The following is a 23389-nucleotide window of genomic DNA, read 5'->3' as shown; positions in this document are numbered from 1 at the left end:
GAGGCATGAGTGGCATGGGAGGAATGGGTGGCTATGCTGGTTTGATCAACATGGTGAGCGGCGGCTTTGGAGGTACGATGAATGACATGGGAGGTTTGAGTGGCGACATGAATGCCAGTGGTGATATGGGTGGCGACATGAATGCCACAAATCACGCAATGAAGGAAAAGAAGATGAAGCCAATGATGAGGACAAAGAAACAACAAGTGGCAAGGATGGTTGAGAAACCATATTTCTTTTATCTATGTTGATCTTGCACTTTTGTTGATGTTGGCACTATGTTTATAACTTTCATTTGAACTTCATAGTCGGATCTGAAGTTGAATTTTATATGTTAGTCATTTTGTATGGTTGTGGTGCAAAATTTCGTATGTTTCATACATATTATAGTTGAAATGCATATGCAAATTGTGGTTGAAATGCATATGCAAATTGTGGTTCGGCTGCGGTGTCGCTCCCCTATTTTAGGGTTGCTGTTGGAGACGGCGACTTCTCGTGCCGAAATTTTTTTTACTCCTCCATTTTGTGCCTAAAATAGGGCAACCGGTAGGGATCGCAGGTGTGGCACTTGGGCGGACGGCGGCGCTACTTATTTGAGTTTGCTTCCAGGCTCCGATCCTCCTCGAGTTCGTCTATATAGACATAGTCGAAGGAGCTCCGGCATAGATTCCTATCATCTTTTTGGGGCGGTGAGGTTAGAGGTTTCTCGTCATGCACTAGTAGAAAAGGGGGCATCAGTCCCGGTTGGTAAGGCCCTTGTCCCGGTTTTTGAACCGGGACTAAAGGGTCATTACTAATGCCTCCCCCCTTTAGTCCCGGTTCAAACTGGAACCGGGACTAAAGGTCGCGACCACGTGGAGCTCCACCTTTAGTCCCGGTTGGTAACACCAACCGGGACTAAAATAAATTTTATGATTTTTTTTAATTTTTTTTATTATTTTCAAATTTCTGAATTATTTTAACCTCTAATCTCTAATCACCACCCCTCATCACTGCTCAATTTATCCTCTAATCTCTAATCACCCCTCATCATTCCTAATCATCCAACTTTCCGAATGGTCACCCATCCTCCCACTCCCCCAGCCTAAGCACGCTTAACTTCCGGGTTCTATTCTCCCTCGTTTCCAAGTCTGCACTTGTTGTTTTTCCTGAAAATAGTAAGATGTCAATCCTATTAACCCTCAGGAATTTTGCGTGAGCATGAAGTGACACATTTCACTGTTTGAGTTTGAAACTATTGTTTTGAAAAACAATATTATTTAGTAACACTAATATTTCTTGAATAATTAGTTTGACCATTGTTTGACCACAGTTTGACCAGATTTGACCAAAATTCAAAATAATTGAAATAATTATTTAGTAACACTAATATTCTAGAATAATTAGTTTGATCATTGTTTGACCATTGTTTGACCACTGTTTGAAAAAAATTCAATTTTTTCCACTCTAGATCTTAAAAGCCCCGTAACTTTTTTTCTGTTAGGTTTTTGAGGATTTTGAAAATGTTTAACGGGGTTCCCCCTTGTTAAATTTGGATGTAACTTTTCGAGTAGATGATTTTTCATATTAAAAAACTTTTTCATCCGAGTCAGTATGCAAAAGTTATGCCCATTTTACTAAATTCTAGAGAGATTTTGCAAATAAAGTCGAAATTCACATTTGCAAATTTTCCCAACAACTAGACCACATATCACATGGGAAACTTATTTTTTTGACATTTTCATCATTTTCTTCTATTTTTTTAAAACTGAAAAGGCGATCCGGGGGGGGGGGTGTTTGGAGTTTGAAAATGTGGCCTTTAGTACCGGTTCGTGCCATGAACCGGTACTAATGCCTCAAACCCCATTAGTACCGGTTGATGGCTCGAACCGGAACTAAAAGGTCCAGACGAACCGGAACAAATGGCCCACGTGGCCCCTGGACGCACGAACCGGGACTAATGCCCCCATTAGTCCCGGTTCTAGACTGAACCGGGGCTAATGGGCTAACCCGAGGTGGACCAAAGCCTTCTTTTCTACTAGTGATGTGGCGAGATTTGGTGCCATGTGCTTCAGATCTATGTAAGGGTACAACGGTGACGGCTGCAGCTCCAGGGCGCTGGTCCTTAAGGGCACGCGCACGAAGACTTTCCAGTCGTCGACAAGGTCAAGTCAGCTCCGGTAGAGGAGCGGCAACAACAACACATCGATGGCTCGTTCCGGCGACAGTAGTGGTTGTTTGGTGGGCTTGGAAACTCGATGTAGTCCTTATTATATTTGAGATGCTTTGTACTTTTGATGAACTTTGATTATAGATTTGGATCTTTTTCACAAAAAGGAAAAAAGACAGAGGGAATATGCAATATCCATACACCCGTTTCAAGCTCCTCTTGTGGTTCTAGTCCCTGCAAAATGTTGCCATGACATTCTCATCCAGCCTACGAATTCATCGCGTATACGGCACGAGCACCGGCCAATCGACCTCTAGTCTACAAACAAACACAGAGCTGCACCAGCCTAGCTTCTCACTCCACACCAATCTACACCGCCTTTGGTAATGTTTTGCCCGCCCTAGTTCTTCACAAAATAATAAAAAATTGCTCGCCCTATACTATACCTTGCATCGTTATCAAATATTCCCTGCCAGGCTCAGATCGCCGGGACGAACTGACGGTTCACACTCGCGGATGACAAGACGTGACGATGCCCCATCACTTCCGTAGGTGGCCAGGGCTTTGGCGGCACAACATGCCAAGACGCCTTTCTGCGCGGCCGGTGCATGCCAAGATCGCCAACTCCTCTTCTCCCATCATCACAGGCTAAAATAATACTCTTTTTTTTTGCGAAATCTAAAATAATACTCTGGCTTCTCCTGTTCCTTTCGTCCAGACGAGTCCCTCCTCCCGTCTCCGATTCGACCTTCCATTATTGTTGTTGTTATTGTTATTACTTGTACTGTTATTTTTCATTCCAGGTGATGATGTCTGGAGAATCATCGTATGCGGAGATTAGCTAACTTGTTAATCCAGCAGTGTTAACTAAAACTGTAGGGGTAACACTTTGGCGGCTGCTAATTAGCAAGTGGAGCAGGATAGCATGGAGGACCATGTGATGCGATGCGAGTGACGGCCGCTTATATTCCAGGGGGGCAAAAGCCAACAGTGCCAGCAAACAAAACATCAACCTCTCATCTTCTTTTATCTCCAGAGTTTTAGGCATCTACGTACGATGCTGACTCGGATCTGATGGAGCCACTCGGGCACTGGGGCACCGGGGCGGCTAGGGGCTCTGATGATAAGCTTCTCTTCACACATCCATGTCATCACCATTCGCCTCCAACCAAACCCATCGATTTCTCCCCTTTCTTTCTTTCTTTCTTTCGGCGCCGCGGTTCGTCAGGATAATCCGTGAATTCCATGAACATCACCTGCCTCGGGTTTTATAAGAACAGCTTGGTTATAATTTCTTGAGGCGCCGTGGAGGATGACGGGTCGGATGTGGGCGGCCAGGTCGGTGCGTTTCTTTTCTGCAAGAGGAATTTGGATGGCGTGGCACGGGGTCCAGCATGGCGCCGTTGGACTGGCCGACTTGGCCTTCTCCTCCTCCAAAGCAGCCGATCATGTGGAATTCTTTCAATGTGGCCTGTTGATCGCTGTCATCAGCAGCCACTTGACCGGATTCAATAATATTCAGGGCTGTGGATGCACCTCCCGTTCCTCCCTCCTTTGCCCCTTGGCCCCCCTCGTGGTTCCTGCAGTCTTCAGACATACGTAACTTTAGCAGGCATCGAGACTTCCACGGCTCAGGATCATAATAAAGCAATGATCTCAACAGTAAAGAGACTTTGATAACTAGTATTCTTGTCAAATCGGAATAATTCATTTCGTCTGAGATTCAACCGCGAAGAAGAACGACACCTGAGCTAACATAACTTTTTCCGGAAAGCGTTTACCTGGAAATACAGCATGCAATTGTTCCTTGGGTGAAGTTACTTCCATCCTGTCCCGCTCCCCGCACGATCCGATTCAGCGGAGCTTTCGATGGCCTGCGGGAAAAATTGGGCAAATCCAGCGTCGGCTTGAATTCCCAGTGCATCGTGAGGTAAGCTGGACACAACCTTTCGGGGCCGCCTTTAGCCATTTGCATCCAAAGCTGAATGTGACAAATGATCCAATGCCCGCCTAACCGGTAGGAAGATAATTTGCACCTGAAGGGACATCACAAAGGCAATCATGTAGTACTAATGTTTATGTGATACCAAGCAACCAGAAAAGAGGCAGATGATAGTATTCTTACACCGAAAACGATACTCTTATTCGAGCCGCACTCTACGAGCAAAAAAAGAACGAGAGATAGGATCCAAGAACGAGATAATCTTCGATCAATTATGGACCCAATAATTCCTCAGGGAAAAGGTTCTGTGGGTCCCGGAGATGCAAGACTGTAAACGCACTGGTCCAGCTACCAGTACCATGTGCCTCAAGCACCAGTTGGCATTTTGGCACCTAATGCTGAGCCTCCATGTTCACTGATCTGCCATTTCAGGGATAAACTCTCCCACTTAATCAAGGCTTGTGGCTGATTAAGCGAGTACCAACTCACTGTCAAGAGCACTGTCAGTGTGTCGCTGCTTTCCTAACCGCTGCTCGGCAATAGAAAATACGTCTGACAGAGGAAAGGTCGGTATAAAGACCACCAGCTTTTCAAGCACCCACAAGACTTTTATGTTAAGAGGCCTCTGTCTCCCCCTCTCTCCCTCCCATTCTTTCTTTGTTTCTTCCTTTCTTTCTTTTTTTTCTCTTTCTTTCCTTCTTCCCATCCTGATCTGGAGCAATGGCGACGGAAGACGAAGCGCGAGAAGCGGCAGATGGGGAGGTAAGCAATGGCTCCTTTTAGTCTCTTGAGGTTTTTTTGCAGCACTTGCTTCCTTCTGCTTCCATGCATGCATACATACTCTGTGAAGATGTAAAGCAACACAAAAAGCCTTCAGTGTTGCAGAATCAGCTGCACAGTGAGGAGCATATTTGTAACAGTTCAGTAGACTTTGGCTAGTTTGCAAGAGAAACCATCATTGCGTCGTACTCTTCTGGTTCCACGATCTCTTTGTTTTGTTGAACTCCCTCTGTATGTTGCATCCACACAAGGTTCTTCATGCAGTCAGCTCTGTAGGTTTGAAATGACACTGATCATCACATTTTTGTGTTCCTAAACAAAAGAATCAGAGTCAAAGCATGCAACAAGTGAACGAAACTACATGAGTGATCAGGTTCCAGTTTGATTTATGACAAACTGTCTAAGTTTCCAGAAAAAGATTATTTTCCAGATATAATTGTACAAAAAATAGCATGTACTATCATTTGTTTAGAAGGATCATGTTTCAGGGAACTTGGTGGGCGGAACAAATCAACATATACAAGTATAAGTCTATCATACACTCTGCTCTGTTCTCTTGATTACTGACCGAAGAATTCACTAGCAGTACCCTCTGTTTGTCCACTTGATAATTCATTCCTGAACTTGATATGACGTTAACTGGCATGCAGATTCAACCAATATTAATAAAATACTGTTAGCGAAAACTCAACAAAGCGCTAAATATTTTCTTCTACGGTTCTAGCTATCTAGAGGAAACAGTTTGTCTAGGAATACAGTATAGATGGTGAGAAGGTCAACACTTATAAGAACTGTTCAGCCTAAAAGTTACACCGAGTGTGAATTGTCAATTGTGCTGTGGTAAGACAAAGGCATAAAGCGCACAAAGGTTACTTAAAGCATGCAGAAGCATATAATTGCAGCACTATTCCACTAAAGATAAAATTATATATGTAAAAATTAGTCAAGGCTCTTTGAGTCACGAGGTTGTCCAGGTAGGATGCCCATATGCTAAGCTAAGATTTCAGCTGGTTGCCCACCTGTGTGTTGGCATGTGGTGCTGCTGTATTGTTTAACAAGTTATTCCTGCTATTTTGTTGACCAGTCTCTGAAATACTCTTAGATGCACTGAACCTGCATGTGCCATTCAGTGTCACATACTAGTGAGACATAATTAGCCAGCCGGAAATTATTGCTGTCATGCAGGAAATTATATTTGTAGTATTGTAGTGCTACAGTAGCCTAATGTCGTTGGATGTCCTTTTGATGAATTATAATTGAAAGCACATAATTTTAAACTATACTAAATCTAAGAATGCAGAGTTCATTGTATTCTTTTTGCCACCCTGTCTTTTGTAATTATGCCAACGCAGAGTGGCATTCGGTGTACTTTCATTTAAATGTTCGATTTACCTGTTTGTTTCCCAGGAAGTTCAAGTGGAAGCTGGGGATCTGGGGACAACACATTTGCAAATGAACCTAGATAGCAAGCTTTCATCTCATGCAGAGATGAAGGACGAGGCAAGAGCCATGGATTCAACTGAAGGAATGAAGGTTTCAGAGGATCAAGTTTTAGAAAGAGCACCCTCTGTAGTCGAAATTCCTCAAGAAGATGCTCCAAATGGTACACATGCTTCTCTGAATGGTCATATGAAAGAAGGGAAGATCTCGAATGAGAAGCCACAAGAAAATGGTCAGAAAGGTAACGAGCAGGTAGAAGCTTTGCCAGATGGAATAAGCACCGATCGGAGCAGCACAAGTAATGGCGAAGAGGCAATTGATTCTTTAGACCATGTTGAGAACACTACAGAAGGTACCAGCCTTCTAAAACATGATAATGAAGAGCCAAAGGAACATTGTCAACGAGATGTAGAAGGTGCTGCAATAGAGAGCAAAATGGTGCACAAAGACACACTGCAGCCTGACAATGATGTTGAGCCAACAATTGACGCTCAACAAGGCCACAATCTGGAACCAGCAGAAGTAACTGAGGACACACAACCCACAACCATGCCATGTATTCCTGGTGAAGAAGTTGTAGCTGAAGCACCTGCTGGAGTCCAAACTTCTTTGGAGCCTAATGTGGATGAGCCTGACGCCCTTCCAGATAATAGTGATGGAAACACAGAAACAGTTGAACCAGCTAAAGTGGATAAAGAGAACTGTCCAGAAGATGAAGATATTGAGACCGTCAAACCAGAAGATCAACCGAGTGATAAAACTGACGATGTGGAGGCAGACGTGGTGCATGAAGAGGTGCCTAAAAGCAAGAAAACAGATGTACCTGAAGATATGCCTAAAACTGGGCAAGCTGACGAGTCAATGAATGGTGATCAAGAAGTGCTGAATCAAGAATCAACAGAAGAAACCAGTGACCCTCTGCCTGAAAAAACTGAAGAAACTTCTCATGAGAGCAATGTGTCCACCTCTGAGGAGACAACTCCAGAACATGATGCAGTGACAAGGGAGCCAGCTCTTGATGTTCAAGAAGTGCAAAACCAGGGATTAGCAGAAGAAATAGCAGATGCCAAAGAAGTTGATACTGAGCAAAAAGTTCAACAAAGTGGTATTGCTTTTGAGGAGGCAACTCCAGAAGATAATGCAACAATCATTGAACCAAGTTCTGACATCCAACATTTAAATAATGTGGAGTCAGAAGAAATAAAGGGTCTTGAAGATGCCAAAGCTGAAGAATCCTCCGATCAAAGCAATGTGACAATTGCTGAAGATGCAACCCAAGATAAGGAAGCAACAAAAGATATGCAACCAGTTCAAGGGTTGGAAGAGGAAGAACCTAAGAACACTGGAACTGTCGTAATGGATGAAGCTTCCAGTCAACCACATGCTGATGTCACCAATAACCTTGCTGAAGAAGACAGTGTACCAGCATGTCAGCCCCAGGTGACAGAATTAAAAGAAGAGGTGAAGGACACTGGAGCCACTGAAACTCAAGAAATCACTCAACAAAGTCATGCTGCTGCTTCAGAGGAACTAATAGCAGAAGACAATTCTATGGCAATTGAACCATTGATTGATGAAATCCAGCAACCCCTGGAAAAAGCATCAGCTGAAGTTAAGCACGCAGAAGTTTCTGAGACTCCAGAAATCTGCCATGAAAGAACTATTTCTGCTCCTGAGGACTCTGTAAAAGATGATGTAACAGCAGAAGGACCAACCTCTGATGCCCAAGAGGTAGAAAATGTAGCATCAGTAGAAGAAATCAAGGACAACACAGCTGAGAATATCATTGAAACCTCTAGTGTGGCAACTACTGAAGAGGCAGATCAAGAAAAGAATGTGCTAACAAGTGAGGATGTGACTGAACAGCAAATGCGTGGGCTTGAAACAGAAGAAATACAGAACACTGAACCTGTTGAGAAAGAAGAAGTTTCTGATCAAAGGCATCCTTCTCTCTTGAATGACTCAGCTCAAGAAGATAGTATACCAAGTGATGGGCCAAAGACTGAATCAACAGTAGGCGTGAAGGAAACTGAAGCACTCCCCCAGGAAAGCAATGTTACCATTTCTGAGGAGCCTGCTTCAGAAGAAAATATAACAGCAAGTGAAGTAACTTGTGATGATCAAGAAGTAAAAAAATTGGAACAAGCAAAAGGTGTTGAGAGCAACAAAGATACCAAAACTAAAGAAATCTCTGACCAAAGCACTGAGGTTTTTGCCAGGGAGACAACTCAAGGAACCAGTGACATTGCAAGAGAGCCAGCTGTTGATATGCAATCGGTGCAGGAGCTAGAATCAGAAAAGAAGAATGCAGAACTTACTGAAGTGAGTGAAGCATCTGGTCAATTGGATGCTGCCGTCATTGAGAACCCAACTCATGAAGATAACCTAACCACAAGTGAGTCGCTTGTGATGGAACCAGCAGAAGTGAGCAGCAATGAAGCCACTGAAGGTCAAGAAATGCCTCAAAGTGATGCTACTCAGTCGGAAGATCACAAAACAGAAGGAAATGTGGCAGTGAGTGAACCACAGATCCTGGAACCAGAACCTGCTGAAGAAATGAGAGACAGTGAAGCCACTGAACCTCGAGCTATCCCGCAAGAAAGCATGTCTGTTCCAGAAGAAGATGTAACAGCAAAAGAAGCAGCTTCTGATATCAAAGAAGTACAAACCGAAGAGATAGTAGGGGAACCTGATGATGTGAGAGCTGAAGAAATATCCAACCAGAGCAGTGGGACTATTGTTGGAGAAACAGCTCAAGACAAGTTACTATCAAGTGACCCAACTAGTGATGTACAAGCAAAGGAGCTTGAATCACAAAAAATTGGTAACAGTGAGGATGTTCAAACTGAAGAAGGTTCCCATCAAACACATGCTGAAGAAAATTTGACAGAAAATGAGCCACAAATAGCAACAGAAGATAACACAGCAATCCTGACAGATGTTCACATTCAGCAGCTTCAAGAGCAAGAACCGGTTGAATTCAGGGACACTGAAGCTACTGAACCTCAAGGGATCTCCCCATCTCACACTGCCTCTGGTTCTGAGCAGTCCACACCAGAAGATAACGAGATGACAGACCCAAGTCCTGCCACTCAAGCAGAGAATTTAGAATCAGCAATACTGACGGAGGAAAGTAAAGATGTTAAAAGCACTGATGCAATTGCTGAGGAGGAAACTCCCAGAGAACGCATACAGGAATCTGGGGCACATGTTGATATACCACCAGTGGAGAATACTGAGCCCGTTGAGGTGCATGACAATGTAACGACAGATGACCTGCCAACAGAAGAGCTGAAGGACAATGAAGCCATAGAGGTTGCAGAAATCCACTATGAGAGCCCTGTTGCAAATATTGGTGATCTCACTGAAGATGCCAAAAGCAATGTTGCTCTTGAAGATGAGGCAGCTCCTGGTGAAGATGTGAAAACAGAGGCAACTGGTATTCAACCACAAGAGACAGAATTAGAAGAGATCAAGAATAGTGAACCTGTTGAAGTGGAAGATAATATAATAGCAAGGGACCTGCCAGCAGAAGAGATCAAGGACACTGAAGCCATGGAAACTGAGATGATCCCTCATGAGAGTACTGGTGCAAAAATTAGCGAGCTCATCAATGATGTGAAAAGCAATGTTGCTCTTGCAGACGAGGCAGCCCCTGATGAATATTCAAAAGCAACAGAGGCAACTCATGCTACACCACAACCGCAAGAGCCAGACCTAGAAGATATCAAGAATAGTGAACCAGCTGAAGTGGAACGAAACACATCAGCAAGTGATCTGCCAGCAGAAAAAGTGAAGGATACTGAAGCCGTGGAAACTGAAGCAATCAACGAGAGCACTGATGCAAACAACAGTGAGTTCACTGAAGATCTGCAAAGCAATGTTGCTCTTACAGATGAGGCAACTCATGACGAACATGTAGCGGTAGCGGAGACAACAGTTGATATACCACAAGCACAAGAGCCAGAACTAGAAGAGGTCAAGAATATCGAACCTGTTGAGGTGGAAGAAACTAGATCAGCAAGTGACCTGCCAGCAGAAGACGTGAAGGAAACTGAAGCAATAAACGGGAGCACTATTGCAAACACCAGCAAGCTATCTGAGGATGTGACAAGCAATGTTGTTCCTGCAGATGAAGCAGCTCCTGAAGAGCATGTAATAGCAACTGAGGCAACAGTTGATATACCAGAAGCACAAGAGCCAGAACTAGAAGAGACCAAGAGTACTGAACCTGCTGAAGTGGAAGAAAACATATCAGCAAATGATCTGCCAGCAGAAGAGGTGAAGGATACTGAAGCCGTGGAGACTGAAGCAATCAACGAGAGCACTGATTCAAACAACAGTGAGCTCCCTGAAGATTTGAAAAACAATGTTGCCCTTGCAGACGTGGCCGCTCCTGAAGAACATGTAACAGTAGCTGATGATACATTTGATATGCCACAAGCACAAGAGCCAGAAGTAGAAGAGATGAAGAATACTGAACCTGTTGAAGTGGAAGAAAACATATCAGCAAGTGACCTGCCAGCAGAAGAGGTGAAGGACACTGAAGAAATCAACGAGAGTGCTGATGCAAACATCAGTGAGCTCACAGAGGAGGTGAAATGCAATGTTGCTCTTGCAGACGAGGAACCTCATGAAGAGCATGTAACAGTAGCTGAGACAGCAGTTGATATACCACAACCACAGGAGCTGGAACTAGAAGAGATCAAGAATACTGAACCTGTTGAGGTGGAAGAAAACATGTCAGCAAGTGACATGCAGGCAGAAGAGGTGAAACCTACTGAAGCAATCAATGAGAGCACTGATGCGAACATCAGTGAGCTCACTGAGGATGTCAAAACTGATGTTGCTCTTGCAGACGAGGCAGCTCCTGAAGAACATGTGATAGCAACTGAGGCAACAGTTGACATACCGCAAGCACAAGATCCAGAACTAGAAGAAATCAAGAATACTGAAACTGTTGAAGTGGAAGAAAACATATCAGCAAGTGACCTGCCGGCAGAAGAGGTGAAGGACGCTGAAGCCAAAGAAACAGAAGCAATAACTGAGAGCACTGATGCAAACATCAGTGAACTCACTGAGGATGTGAAAAGTACTGTTACTCGTGCAGATGAGGCAGCTCCAGAAGAGCATGTAACAGCAGCTGAGGCAGCAGTTGATATACCACAAGCACAAGTGTCAGAACTACAAGAGCTCGAGAATGTTGAACCTGACGAGGTAGAAGAAAACAGATCAACAGGTGACCTGCCAGCAGAAGAGGTGAAGGAAATTGAAGCCAAGGAAACTGAAGCAATTAACGAGAGCACTGATGCAAACATCAGCGAGCTCACCGGGAATGTGACAAGCAATGTTACTCCTGCAGACGAGGCAGCTCCTGAAGAGCATGTAACAGCAACTGAGGCAACAGTTGATATTCCACGAGCACAAGAGCCAGACCTAGAAGAGATTGAGAATGTTGAACCTGTTGAGGTGGAAGAAAACGCATCAGCTAATGACATGCTGGCAGAAGAGGTGAAGGACACTGAAGCCAAGGAAACTGATGCAATCAACGAGAGCAGTGATGCAAACATCAGTGAGCTTACTGAAGATATGAAAAGCAACGTTGCTCTTATAGATGAGGCAGCTCATGAAGAACATGTAACAGTAGCCGAGACAACAGCCGATATACCACAAGCACAAGAGCCGGAGCTAGAAAAGATCAAGAATACTGAAGCAGGTGACCTGTCAGCAGAAGAGGTCAAGGAAATTGAACCCAAGGAAACTGAAGCAATCAGCGAAAGGACTGATGCAAACATCAGCGAGCTCAATGAGGATGTGAAAAGCAATGTTGCACTTGCAGACGAGGAACCTCATGCAGAGCAGGTAACAGTAACTGAGAGAACAGTTGACATACCACAAGCACAGGAGCCGGAACTAGAAGAGATCGAGAATACTGAACCTGTTGAGGTGGAAGAAAATAGATCAGCAAGTGACCTGCAAGCAGAAGAGGTGAAGGAAACTGAAGCAATCAACGAGAGAACTGTTGCAAACACCAGTGAGCTACCTGAGGATGTGACAAGCAATGTTGTTCCTGCAGACGAGGCAGCTCCTGAAGAGCATGTAATAGCAACTGAGGCAACAGTTGACATACCAGAAGCACAAGGGCCAGAACTAGAAGAGACCAAGAGTACTGAGCCTGCTGAAGTGGAAGAAAACATATCAGCAAATTATCTGCCAGCAGAAGAGGTGAAGGATACTGAAGCCATAGAGACTGAAGCAATCAATGAGAACACTGATGCAAACAACACTGAGCTCACTGAAGATGTGAAAAACAATGTTGCTCTTGCAGATGAGGCAGCTCCTGAAGAACATATAACAGTAGCTGATGATACAGTTGATATGCCACAAGTACAAGAGCCAGAAGTAGAAGAGATAAAGAATACTGAACCTGTTGAAGTGGAAGAAAAGATGTCAGCAAGTGACATGCAGGCAGAAGAGGTGAAGGACACTGAAGCAATCAACGAGAGCACTGATGCGAACATCAGTGAGCTCAGTGAGGATGTCAAAACTAATGTTGCGCTTGCAGACGAGGCAGCTCCTGAAGAACATGTAATAGCAACTGAGGCAACAGTTAACATACCACAAGCACAGGAGCTGGAACTAGAAGAGATCAAGAATACTGAACCTGTTGAGGTGGAAGAAAACATGTCAGCAAGTGACATGCAGACAGAAGAGGTGAAGAACTCTGAAGCAATCAATGAGAGCACTGATGAGAACATCAGTGAGCTCACTGAGGATGTCAAAACTAATGTTGACGAGGCAGATCCTGAAGAGCATGTGATAGCAACTGAGGCAACAGTTGACATACCACAAGCACAAGATCCAGAACTAGAAGAAATCAAGAATACTGAACCTGTTGAAGTGGAAGAAAACATATCAGCAAGTGACCTGCCGGCAGAAGAGGTGAAGGACGCTGAAGCCAAAGAAACAGAAGCAATAACCGAAAGCACTGATGCAAACATCAGTGAACTCACTGAGGATGTGAAAAGTAATGTTACTCGTGCAGATGAGGCAGCTCCAGAAGAGCATGTAGTAGCAGCTGAGGCAGCAGTTGATATACCACAAGCACAAGTGTCAGAACTACAAGAGCTCGAGAATGTCGAACCTGACGAGGTGGAAGAAAACAGATCAGCAGGTGACCTGCCAGCGGAAGAGGTGAAGGAAATTGAAGCCAAGGAAACTGAAGCAATTAACGAGAGCACTGATGCAAACATCAGCGAGCTCACCGGGGATGTGACAAGCAATGTTACTCCTGCAGACGAGGCAGCTCCTGAAGAGCATGTAACAGCAACTGAGGCAACAGTTGATATTCCACGAGCACAAGAGCCAGAACTAGAAGAGATCAAGAATGTTGAACCTGTTGAGGTGGAAGAAAATGCATCAGCTAGTGACATGCCGGCAGAAGAGGTGAAGGACACTGAACCCAAGGAAACTGAAGCAATCAGCGAAAGGACTGATGCAAACATCCGCGAGCTCAATGAGGATGTGAAAAGCAATGTTGCACTTGCAGACGAGGAACCTCATGCAGAGCAGGTAACAGTAGCTGAGAGAACAGTTGACATGCCACAAGCACAGGAGCCGGAACTAGAAGAGATAAAAAATACTGAACCTGTTGAGGTGGAAGAGAATAGATCAGCAAGTGACATGCAAGCAGAAGAGGTGAAGGAAACTGAAGCAATCAATGAGAGCCCTGATGCAAACATCAGCGAGCTCACTGAGGATGTGACAAGCAATGTTGCTCCTGCAGACGAGGCAGCTCCTGAAGAGCATGTAATAGCAACCAAGGCGACAGTTGATATTCCACGAGCACAAGAGCCAGACCCAGAAGCAATGAAGAATACTGAACCAGTTGAAGTGGAAGAATTCATATCAGCGAGTGACCTGCCGACAGAAGAGGTGAAGGAGACTGAAACCAAGGAAACTGAAGCAATCAATGAGAGCACTGATGCAAACATCAGTGAGCTCACTGAGGATGTAAAAGGCAATATTGCTCATGCAGATGAGGCAGCTCCTGAAGAACATGTAATAGCAGCTGAGGCAACAGATGATATACCACAAGCACAAGTGCCAGAACTAAAAGAGTTCGAGAATACTGAACCTGTTGAGGTGGAAGAAAACAAATCAGCAACTGACCTGCCAGCTGAAGAGGTGAAGGACATTGAAACCATCGAAACTGAAGCAGTCAACAAGAACGCTGATACAAACATCAGTGAGCTCACTGAAGATGTTACTCTTGCGGAGGAGGCAGCTGCTGACGTACAAATCAATGTACCACCAGCAAAGGAGCCAGCACTAGAAGAGATGAAGAATATTGAACCTGTTGAAGCAGAAGATGGTATAACAGCGGATAATGTCCCAGCAGAAGAGATAAATGACACTGAAGCCATGGAGACTCGAGAAATCCCTCATGAGAATACAGATGATAGTTTGATAGCAAGTGCAGAACTTCCTGATATTCAACAAGCAGTCGAAGATAAGGCATGCACTGACACCACAGAAAACCAAGGGGAACCTCAACGAAGCATTGTTTCTACTTCTGCTGAGCTTACTCCAACAGAAGAAGAAACAGCAGTAGTAGAGCATACTCAAGATACACATGTACAGGATGCCAGCAGTGGACCGGGAAGTGACCCAAATTTGCTTGTCCAATCAGCACATCAATCAGAATTGGCTGAAGACAGCAAGGGTCAATTTGTAAAGGCAGAAGAAACAGGCCAAAGTAATGGTGCCACCCTTGAAGAACCAACTGCAGAAGACAATGCTGCGAATGAAATCAGCCCGCTTGCTGATTCTAAACAAGAGCATGGAGTAGAATCAATGGAACAAAACAAATGTATTGATGCTACTGAAGGTGAAGAGGCCTCCCATTTAAGCCAAGATCCTGGTTTAGAGGAGCCAGTTTCAGAACGTGATACAACAACGGTTGAGCCAACTTCTGATATTCAGCAAGTAAATGACATGGATGAAGCAGAAGAAATGGCGGCCACTGAACCCATCAACGGGGAAGAAATTTCCTCTCAAAAAACAGATGTTGCTACTTTGGAGGATCCATCTCCAACAGATAATGAAACGGCGCCAGAACAAAATCCTGTTGAGTTAGATGAAGAGAACTTGGGAAATGAAATCAGCAATGCAATCTTGGCAGATGAAAATATCAAAGAGGAAGTACAAGAGCCAACAGAACAAAAGGTATGTGCCCTTAACCGATAGTTTCTTTCATCTATTTGAGACGTTTAGCACTTATTTCACTTGCATATATGTTAGATATTAAAAGATGTAGGTACTGCTAAACTTGTTCAGAACTCCGAAATATATTGAAACTGATATTTGGATGATTTTAATTTTTTTTAGTAGGTCGTTCTGGTTGAACTGAATAAATAACCTCGGTACATCTAATTCCGCTGCAACATTGTATCTAGCAAGAGACACATAGAAGCTCATCATAACTCTGTAATTATCGACTTCTAGGCTCACTACTATCATTGTCTGACAATGATGGTGTATACAAAAAATTACAAAGATTTAGCCAAGTGATGTAAAACTGATTTCTGCCTGAAGTTGTAAAGTGCAAACTAGATTGAAGATTTGTACTTTAAAAGCATTCCATTTCAATATAACAGCAGCAAAATATTACCACTACTCGTCTGAATTTGAGCATGTTCACTGATGCATTTGATACAGGACGAATCATCTGACTTGGGTGAAAAAACTGCTTTCACAACTCAGAAGGACGAGAGCGCTACTGAGGAAGATATTGTACAAATTTCTGGTGAAGATACAGTAGGGACTTCAAACAATATTGAGCAAATCAAAGAACTGCCAAAATCTGTAATTGAACATAATGCGATAACAAGTGGTGGCCATACCAATGATCAAGATGACGAGCAACTTCACAATGTGGAGCTTCAAATGCAAGTGTGTGAACGGTCAGTGGATGTTTTAACCACTGAGAAGCCAGATGATCACATACAAAAGGTTAGCTTGGATCAGCAGCAGAAACAAGATGAGGCGATTGAAAAGCAAACGGAAGAAATACAGACAGATGAGCAGAAACATGATGACAGTAGGGCTGATTTCACCACAGAGACAATATTGGAGCCCCAGAGCAACGAAATTGACACAACTAATAGGAACGACGATGCCGATGTGTTTGAGGTGAAGATTTCTAAAACTCGATGCATGTTGTAATTTATCTTCAATTTTTTCTCATGCACCTCCTATTTAATGATTGTCCAGGCTGAACAAACAGAGGCAGTGACTACTGAAATGCTCAAGAATGAACAAACCCCACATATAGCCCAAGAATCCATTCCAAGCGTTACGGATGCGAAGGTTGAGAACTCCACGGAAATAGAAGAAACAACTGAACAAGAAGATGCACCCAACAACACTGGCACTTTATATACTGATGCTGATGCTGAAAAATATAATGAAGATGAGAAGGAGAATACAGAAATAGATGCAGCAGTAGCAAAAACTTCTACTGACAAACAGGATGGAACAACTGATGAAACTATAAATGAAGAGGTCAGTCCAAAATTTTGATTAACACAATATGAGAAATTTAGGCCTGATCTTGTTTAACTAAAAACTTCTATGCTGGACCACATATGTTCAAAGTTAAAACTTTTAGGTCTCTCCCGTACTGTTCTAAGAAACACCAATTTTCCATGTTAGTATATAGAAAACTGTTAAATTTTAAAGGGCGAGATTTTCCTGATACACGTAACTGATATCACCCTGAGTGTAATGTAAAATATTGATTAGCAAGCATTTTTTTCAAGAATTATCACCTCCATCTTGTGATATATTATCATCTCCATCCCAGTACACTTCATAATTAAATGGCTCACTATTTAGCAAAAGCATCATTAAAATTGAAGTAAATATATCAGAATGACTCATACGGAGTCCACAATGGCATACACCAACATATGTTAAGATTTTACAGTACAGAGCTAAAAAACACAGTACTCATGATCTCTGTTTTTAAGGCGTCCCGCCTTGGACGCTTAGGCGACGCTTAGGCGATAAGGCGCCCCGCCAGCGCCTTACAAATATGCCCGCCTTAGGCGCTTAGGCGTCCGCCTTAGGCGCTTAGGCGTCGCCTAGGCGATAAGGCGCCCCCCCAGCGCCTTAGATCGCCTTACTGCCTTAAAAACATAGCTCATGATTGGTGGAAACTGTTAAGCTTCATGCACTAGCCAACACAACCAAAAGTCCGAACTGGTGGACTTCTCAACAGTAATGCTAAAAAAAACTATGTTTTTTACTCATCATGTAGGTTGAAAATGATTTGGGATTACCTGTCGAGAAGGATCTTCAGAAAACATCTGACCTAGCTTCTTCAAATGAAGAAATGCTAGAGAATGTAAGAATTATTGACGTGATTACTGCTCATGATTTCATATACTTTGAAAATAATAATAATCCTTTTCCAGTTTCAAGTAACTATATCAAAGATGAAACATCTGAACTCCTTTAAAGATAATCCCCCTTTTTTAACAGAAGATGAGATTAAAATTAAAGAAAATCAAAAGTAAGATTGCAATAACAAAACAAATTTTACAGGCAATACAGAATGTTAATAAAATGAAGAGACATGAGCTTGAGTTTTGCAGCCAGTAGAAAAAATTCGTCTATACAGTATCTGCGTCTGTAATTTCAGTGGTAGAGAGTAGCTTGTTTCTTCACCTGCCGTTCAAGAAACAAAGATACCAGTCACTCTCCATCTAATATTTGATGATAAAATAATGATCAGCAAAATGAGCAATTAATTGATGTGCAGGATCCTACAGTGGTTCCTCAGAACGTTGAATCCAGAGTGCACTCAGAAGAGAAAGAATGCATAAACAAGGCCAATGATGGTATGCAGGCCATTCAAGCATCAGAAGAAGAGATCGTTGATGAAGTGGAAAAGGAAGAAATACAAAATGAAGACACGAATGTTAATCATGAAGAAATTGAGACCAAACTTGTCGATGGAGAGGCGTCTGGACTGCAGGACTTGAGTTTTCATCCAAAGGTCAGTATTGATACTCCTTAAAAGTTTGTGCGACCAAATTTTCTGGTCAAATCTTCTTTTGATAAATTATTAAGGCTGTTACTTTATAGTAAGAGAAATAAGTGGGGGGAAATCTGTCATTCAGGTTGTAGATGATAAGTTGGCAACAGAGCAGAATGGTGCAGAAGTTGAAACTGACTCGAATGAGGAAATGGCGACTGGCTATACAGCAGTCACTGAATCAGTCAAACTCGGTGAAGCTATCTACGATAAGGTCAGTGGACAAATTCCTTAGCTATTAATGAAGATTTAAGTTTATTATTTTAAAGCTAATTTCATTTTTTCAATCTAGGCTGGTGGAGCTGATGTGGCACTATCTGATGAAAATCTCGAGACCATTGAGGACAACAGAAGGAATCTTGAGGCTTCACCTGCCGTTACAGCATCAGTAGAAAGTATGAAGGAAGACAATGAACATCATAAGCCTGCTCTTCCTGCACACTCCGCCGTGGATGGAAATGAAACTGAACAGGCATCTGGCTTAGAGGTGACAGAAAGAGAGTTGTTTCCAGAGAAGCCACTCCCCACGGAATCAGAAGAGCAAGAAGAGAGTCAAATAACCACAGAACAAGATGGAGAGAACGTACAAGAGCAAGAAACTGATGACACAGAGAAAGAAAAAGAAGCTGAACAGAGTGATTTGCCTGTCTCCCATTTTCTGATGAACCTGATAATGGGAAAAGAGAGCAATGAGCCAGATAGAAATTCGGAATTTAAGGCTGAAAAGAAGCAAGAAGAAACCACAAAAGATGGCAGTTCTTTGATCACCTCTCAACAGGAAGAAAGCTTGGTGCCAATTCCAACAGAAAATAAGGTGGACAATGAACACATCTTTGAACAAGGAAAACATAATCTAGAAGGCTCTGAAGAAACACATGATATCAAGCTGGAAAAGGATGAAGAGCTCAATAGGAACACTCATGATTTGGAAGCACCAGTATGCCAAAACAATGTCCAGGGTGAAACTTCTAGTGAAATGGTACCTGGTGGATCTGGCCTGACTACAGAAATGGAAACTAGAGACATCAAGCTGGGTGAAAAGGCAACCAATTCTGTTTGTCAGGAACATATGGAAGCGACAACACAGATTGAAGAAGGAAGCTTGAAGAGCAACCTTCATGACATAACAAGCCCAAAGGTTTCTCAAGAGGACACATTAGAGGAAGGAAGAACAGACCTTCAGCACGAGCCTTTACCTGAAAAAAGAAGTTCTGATGCAGTGTCCGGGCAAACACTCTTGTTGACAGAACCAAATATGGGTGATGAAAAGAATTTGCCTAATGACACTGATGATCTTCAAAGTCCTCTGAGCACAAAAAGAGAAGAGTCCAATGAATCTTCCATCACTGAGGCCGAAAGTACTGTAGAGGCAGAACTGGAGAATGGAGTAGACAAGGAAGAAAAGAATCAGCAGACAACCATGACAGGTGGAGCTACAGAAGAACAGATAGAAAATGAGCATGATATCTCGCAGAAAGGCACAGAAGCAATATCAGATGAGCAGAAGGGTGAAATTACTGAACCAGTTATGGGCAATGAGATAAATTTGGTTCATGAAAAGGGGATTTCTGCAGACTCAGAATGCAAGGACGAAAAGCAAAGCTCTAAGTTCTCAAACAGTGAACTAGACAACTCTGAGAAAGCTTCAGAAATCCAGTTAGATGGTTCCAGCTTGCATATAGACCAAGATAAGCAAGATGAATCTGCGGGCGACCAAATTGTGATGGAGAAGAACAACCTGCTAGACAAGCCAGGAGAATCTGATTTGCAGAAGGTGCAGGAAACGGAAGTTGCACAAGAATCTCCTGAAGAATCTGATGAAGGTGATCAGAATTCATTGCCCATAAGAGAGCCTGTGATCAAAGAAGTGAATGAAAACAAAACTGTTGATAGCCATGTGCAAACAGTGGACACACAATCACAGGAAGAGCAAGAAACATTTAATTCACAGGTTCAGGAGCGTGATCTCGATGTGGCTTCACCAGAAGAGGCTCCTGAGGCTGAAGAAAATATTGTGGAGTCAAAGCCAGAATTCAGCAGAGATGAAGAACAAAGTCCAAAGAAAGATGAATCAAATATGGCAGGAGAGAAAACTTATGATGAGAAGACAAAGGGTGCACAGGAAGCTAAGAGTCTCACTGATGAAGCGAAAACCAAAGTTGAAGAACAAGGAGTAGTACAGAAGGCGTCACACAATCAGAAACGTGATCTCGATGTGGTTTCACCAACAGAAGCTCCTGGGAGTGAAGAAAATGTTGTGGATATAAAAGAGCCAGAGTTCAGCACAGATGAAGAAGAAAGTCCAAAGAAAGATGTATCAAACATGGCAGAAGAGAAGAGTTATGACAAGAAGACAAATGGTGACGAGGAAGCTAAGAATTTCACTGATGACGCACCAACGAAAATTGAAGAACGAGAGGCAGGGCAGAAGGCATCACCTAAAAAGCATAATATCTTATCTGGTGTCGGATCAAAGGTAAAGCACCAACTAGCAAAAGTGAAGAAAGCTATCATTGGCAAGCCTGGGCACACAAAATCTGAATCACCAAAAGTTTGAGAATGGATTCACCTTAGTGTTTGTATATTTTTGTTGCTATTTGTACATTTGTATGCTATTTACTTGAGGTGTAGTATAGCGTGATGGTACTAGTAAACATCAAGGTTTCGCTATGGCCATTGCATTGAAATGTTGTGTGATTGAAGAACGATTTGTAAATATAGATAGTGTGTAAATCAAGGTTTGGTAATTGTTTGAGTTTGAGGCATAACTGAGTGCAATATGAGAAAGTCAGGTTGCTTGTTTCCTTTTTCACTAACATATGTTTGCTTTTCATGATCACCACGCAACATGCTTTGTCTTCCCTGCTACAACTATGTGAGGTTACTTTGTGTTTTGCTCTGGTTCTGATCAGTGTGAGCTTAGAATGATTGAAAGGAATTACTAGAAGGAACATGCAATGCTAACCAGAGTATTAGGCCATGCTAAAAGATGGTAGAAAACTTGAATTATGTAATCCGTAAATGGATCGTACATGCTGTGGTAACTATAAGTCAAACATAATGACTAAAACAGGTACAAGAAATTATGGAAGCATGACTCCAGGTTCGTCGAAAGAAGGGTCTATTCCCAGAATAAATAAAAAAGGACAAGAAGGATGTACTTGTGTTGTTTAACCCAGCCGATGGTACGAGCAAAATTAAGGCTGCGGAGATTGAAAACAGTTATGGACTTATGGGCAAACCTGATGTGATGCGATGGTGAAGATCTTCGCATGATGAACATCCCAATTGCATTGAGCCTGTCCTCTTTGTAATGCCCCACCATATGTCCCCTGTGACCCCGTCCTTTGTAAGAAACAACTTGTGCATACTGCAGGATCTATCCTTCTCGCGTGACGCTCCGTGCCCGTACAAGGTGGAGACCCTCAGTGAGTTAGGAATTAGGAGAGAGGACATGGGCATTCCACTGCAGTCAGCGGAGGAGGACTTGCGTCGAGCAGGTGGTGGGCGTGCCGTGGGGGCGACAAACAGCGCCCGGAACACGTTAACCAGCTGACCGCCGCCATTAGCTGTTCTTCACCCGGGCTGTCCGGCGTGCGGCGCGGTGGACAAAGCGCTCTGTGTGATCCCAGCGGCATTCTGGCAGCCCACGGGCCGGAAATTGCCATGGCGAACGAGAAGCGGCTTGGGTCAGCACTCGGCAGCACCAGGTTGCTGAACAGAACCATCCCGTCGCGAACATCGCCCGAGCCCCCCATGCGCGCGCGGTGCCCGGTCTCCCTTCGCGGCGACGGGGTTCCTGGGCGAGCGCGAAGGAACCGGCCATGGGCGCGCGGCGGAGGTGGAAGAGCGAGCGTCGAACAGGTGGTGGGCATGCCGTGGAGCTGGCCGCGCGGCGGAGGTGGAAGAGCGAGCGTCGAACAGGTGGTGGGCATGCCGTGGAGCTGGCCGCGCGGGGACGCGCCAACTGCTGCGCTGGCTGCTGTTGAGCCTTCGCGGCGTCCTCCTCTCTCGACCTCGGCGGCGGCGGCGGCGGCGGAAATGGCGAGACACGGCGGCGCGGACGCGCGAAAGAAGTGTGCGTTCATACGGAAACGGTATGGTGCATTTGTTACCATATAGAGTACACTCTAGTTGTTGATCTATATAGATAGTTTGGAACAGAGAAACCACTCAGCGTCTGTAGTCCAACGGTTAGGATAATTGCCTTCCAAGCAATAGACCCGGGTTCGACTCCCGGCAGACGCATCTTTTCTCTTTTTATATGACCTGTAATTTTCTCCTCTAATAGGCTCGCTTTTTTCCTTATGTCCGGCTCCATTTTATATGACCTACTGATCTTTGTGCCGAATTCTCGCAAATCTGAAGGAAGTTTATCACATCGGACTCACACAGCCGTCCCACACGAAAGCGAGGTTGAGCCCGTGGGTGACAAAAGAGAAAAACCCAAATTCAGAAGAAAATAATAATTAAAAGAATAGAAACAAAAGAATGGTTTGCTACAGCCAAACCACCGCTATAGTTTTTTTAGAACTATGACTGGTTTTTTTTAACCAACAAAGATAGGTTCTTTATTGATACTAGCAAAAGAGCCCGTGCGTTGCAACGGGAGAGAAAACATAACACACATTCTTAACTCAACAACCATCACTCAAGACCATAATAGGTCCATCTCCTTTATTTTTTGAGGCATTATATTTGTGTTGCCGCTTATCCTCCTTCTCACCCTCGCCGGCGATGGCCTCGGTGTTCACACAAAACAACAAAAAACGTGTGCTGAATATGGTTAATTCTAAGGCGTCTCTCTCTCCCTCTCTCCTCCATCTCCCCCCCCTCTCTCTCTCTCCCTCTCTCTCTCGCTTTCTCTCACTCTCGCGATGAGAAATCTGTTGTTTTCCCTTGCGACATTTTTCAGAGATATGCACGTGTAGTTATCGATGTTTTCTTTTCCGTATATGGTTATAGTGGGGTATTT

General features: G+C 43.7%; 1 protein-coding gene, 1 long non-coding RNA gene and 1 other non-coding gene across 5 annotated transcripts; 2 read left to right on the top strand and 1 right to left on the bottom strand.

The window, feature by feature from the left end:
* Nucleotides 1-2626: 2626 nt before the first annotated feature.
* On the bottom strand, nt 2627-6272 carry LOC123136076 (uncharacterized). Of its 2 annotated transcripts, none has more exons than XR_006466555.1 (3): nt 5440-6272; nt 3931-5183; nt 2627-3736 (listed from the first exon to the last, which is right to left on the bottom strand). It is a non-coding gene; the product is annotated as an uncharacterized lncRNA (long non-coding RNA). The 2 variants fall into 2 exon arrangements; XR_006466556.1 differs by having other exon boundaries at nt 5891-6272.
* Nucleotides 4587-21179, top strand: LOC123136075 (titin homolog). Of its 2 annotated transcripts, XM_044555362.1 has the most exons (8): nt 4587-4853; nt 6279-15539; nt 16032-16505; nt 16587-16877; nt 17635-17721; nt 18139-18375; nt 18500-18628; nt 18707-21179. In XM_044555362.1, exons 1-8 carry the CDS (start codon nt 4812-4814, stop codon nt 20969-20971), a joined length of 12786 nt encoding a protein of 4261 aa, XP_044411297.1. In that variant the 5' UTR covers nt 4587-4811; the 3' UTR covers nt 20972-21179. The 2 variants fall into 2 exon arrangements, with proteins under 2 accessions (XP_044411297.1, XP_044411298.1); XM_044555363.1 differs by lacking the exon at nt 17635-17721.
* Nucleotides 21180-22590: 1411 nt separating this feature from the next.
* TRNAG-UCC (transfer RNA glycine (anticodon UCC)) lies at nt 22591-22662 on the top strand. Its single transcript has one exon. It is a non-coding gene; the product is annotated as a tRNA-Gly (tRNA).
* The last annotated feature ends 727 nt before the right edge of the window (nt 22663-23389 follow it).

Source organism: Triticum aestivum, chromosome 6B (genome assembly GCF_018294505.1).
Source record: "Triticum aestivum cultivar Chinese Spring chromosome 6B, IWGSC CS RefSeq v2.1, whole genome shotgun sequence".
Classification (NCBI taxonomy): domain Eukaryota; kingdom Viridiplantae; phylum Streptophyta; class Magnoliopsida; order Poales; family Poaceae; genus Triticum; species Triticum aestivum.
Note: the sequence above shows the minus strand (reverse complement) of the source record. Positions and strands in the feature narration are given on the sequence as shown.

What these genes read in the sequence shown, in the direction of transcription:
- LOC123136075 (XM_044555362.1), top strand. Translation starts at nt 4,812, where the DNA reads ATGGCGACGGAAGACGAAGCGCGAGAAGCGGCAGATGGGGAG. An exon ending in ATGAAACTATAAATGAAGAG is followed by an intron (nt 16,878 to 17,634) that starts GTCAGTCCAAAA and finishes CTCATCATGTAG; the next exon opens with GTTGAAAATGATTTGGGATT. An exon ending in GTGAAGCTATCTACGATAAG is followed by an intron (nt 18,629 to 18,706) that starts GTCAGTGGACAA and finishes TTTTCAATCTAG; the next exon opens with GCTGGTGGAGCTGATGTGGC.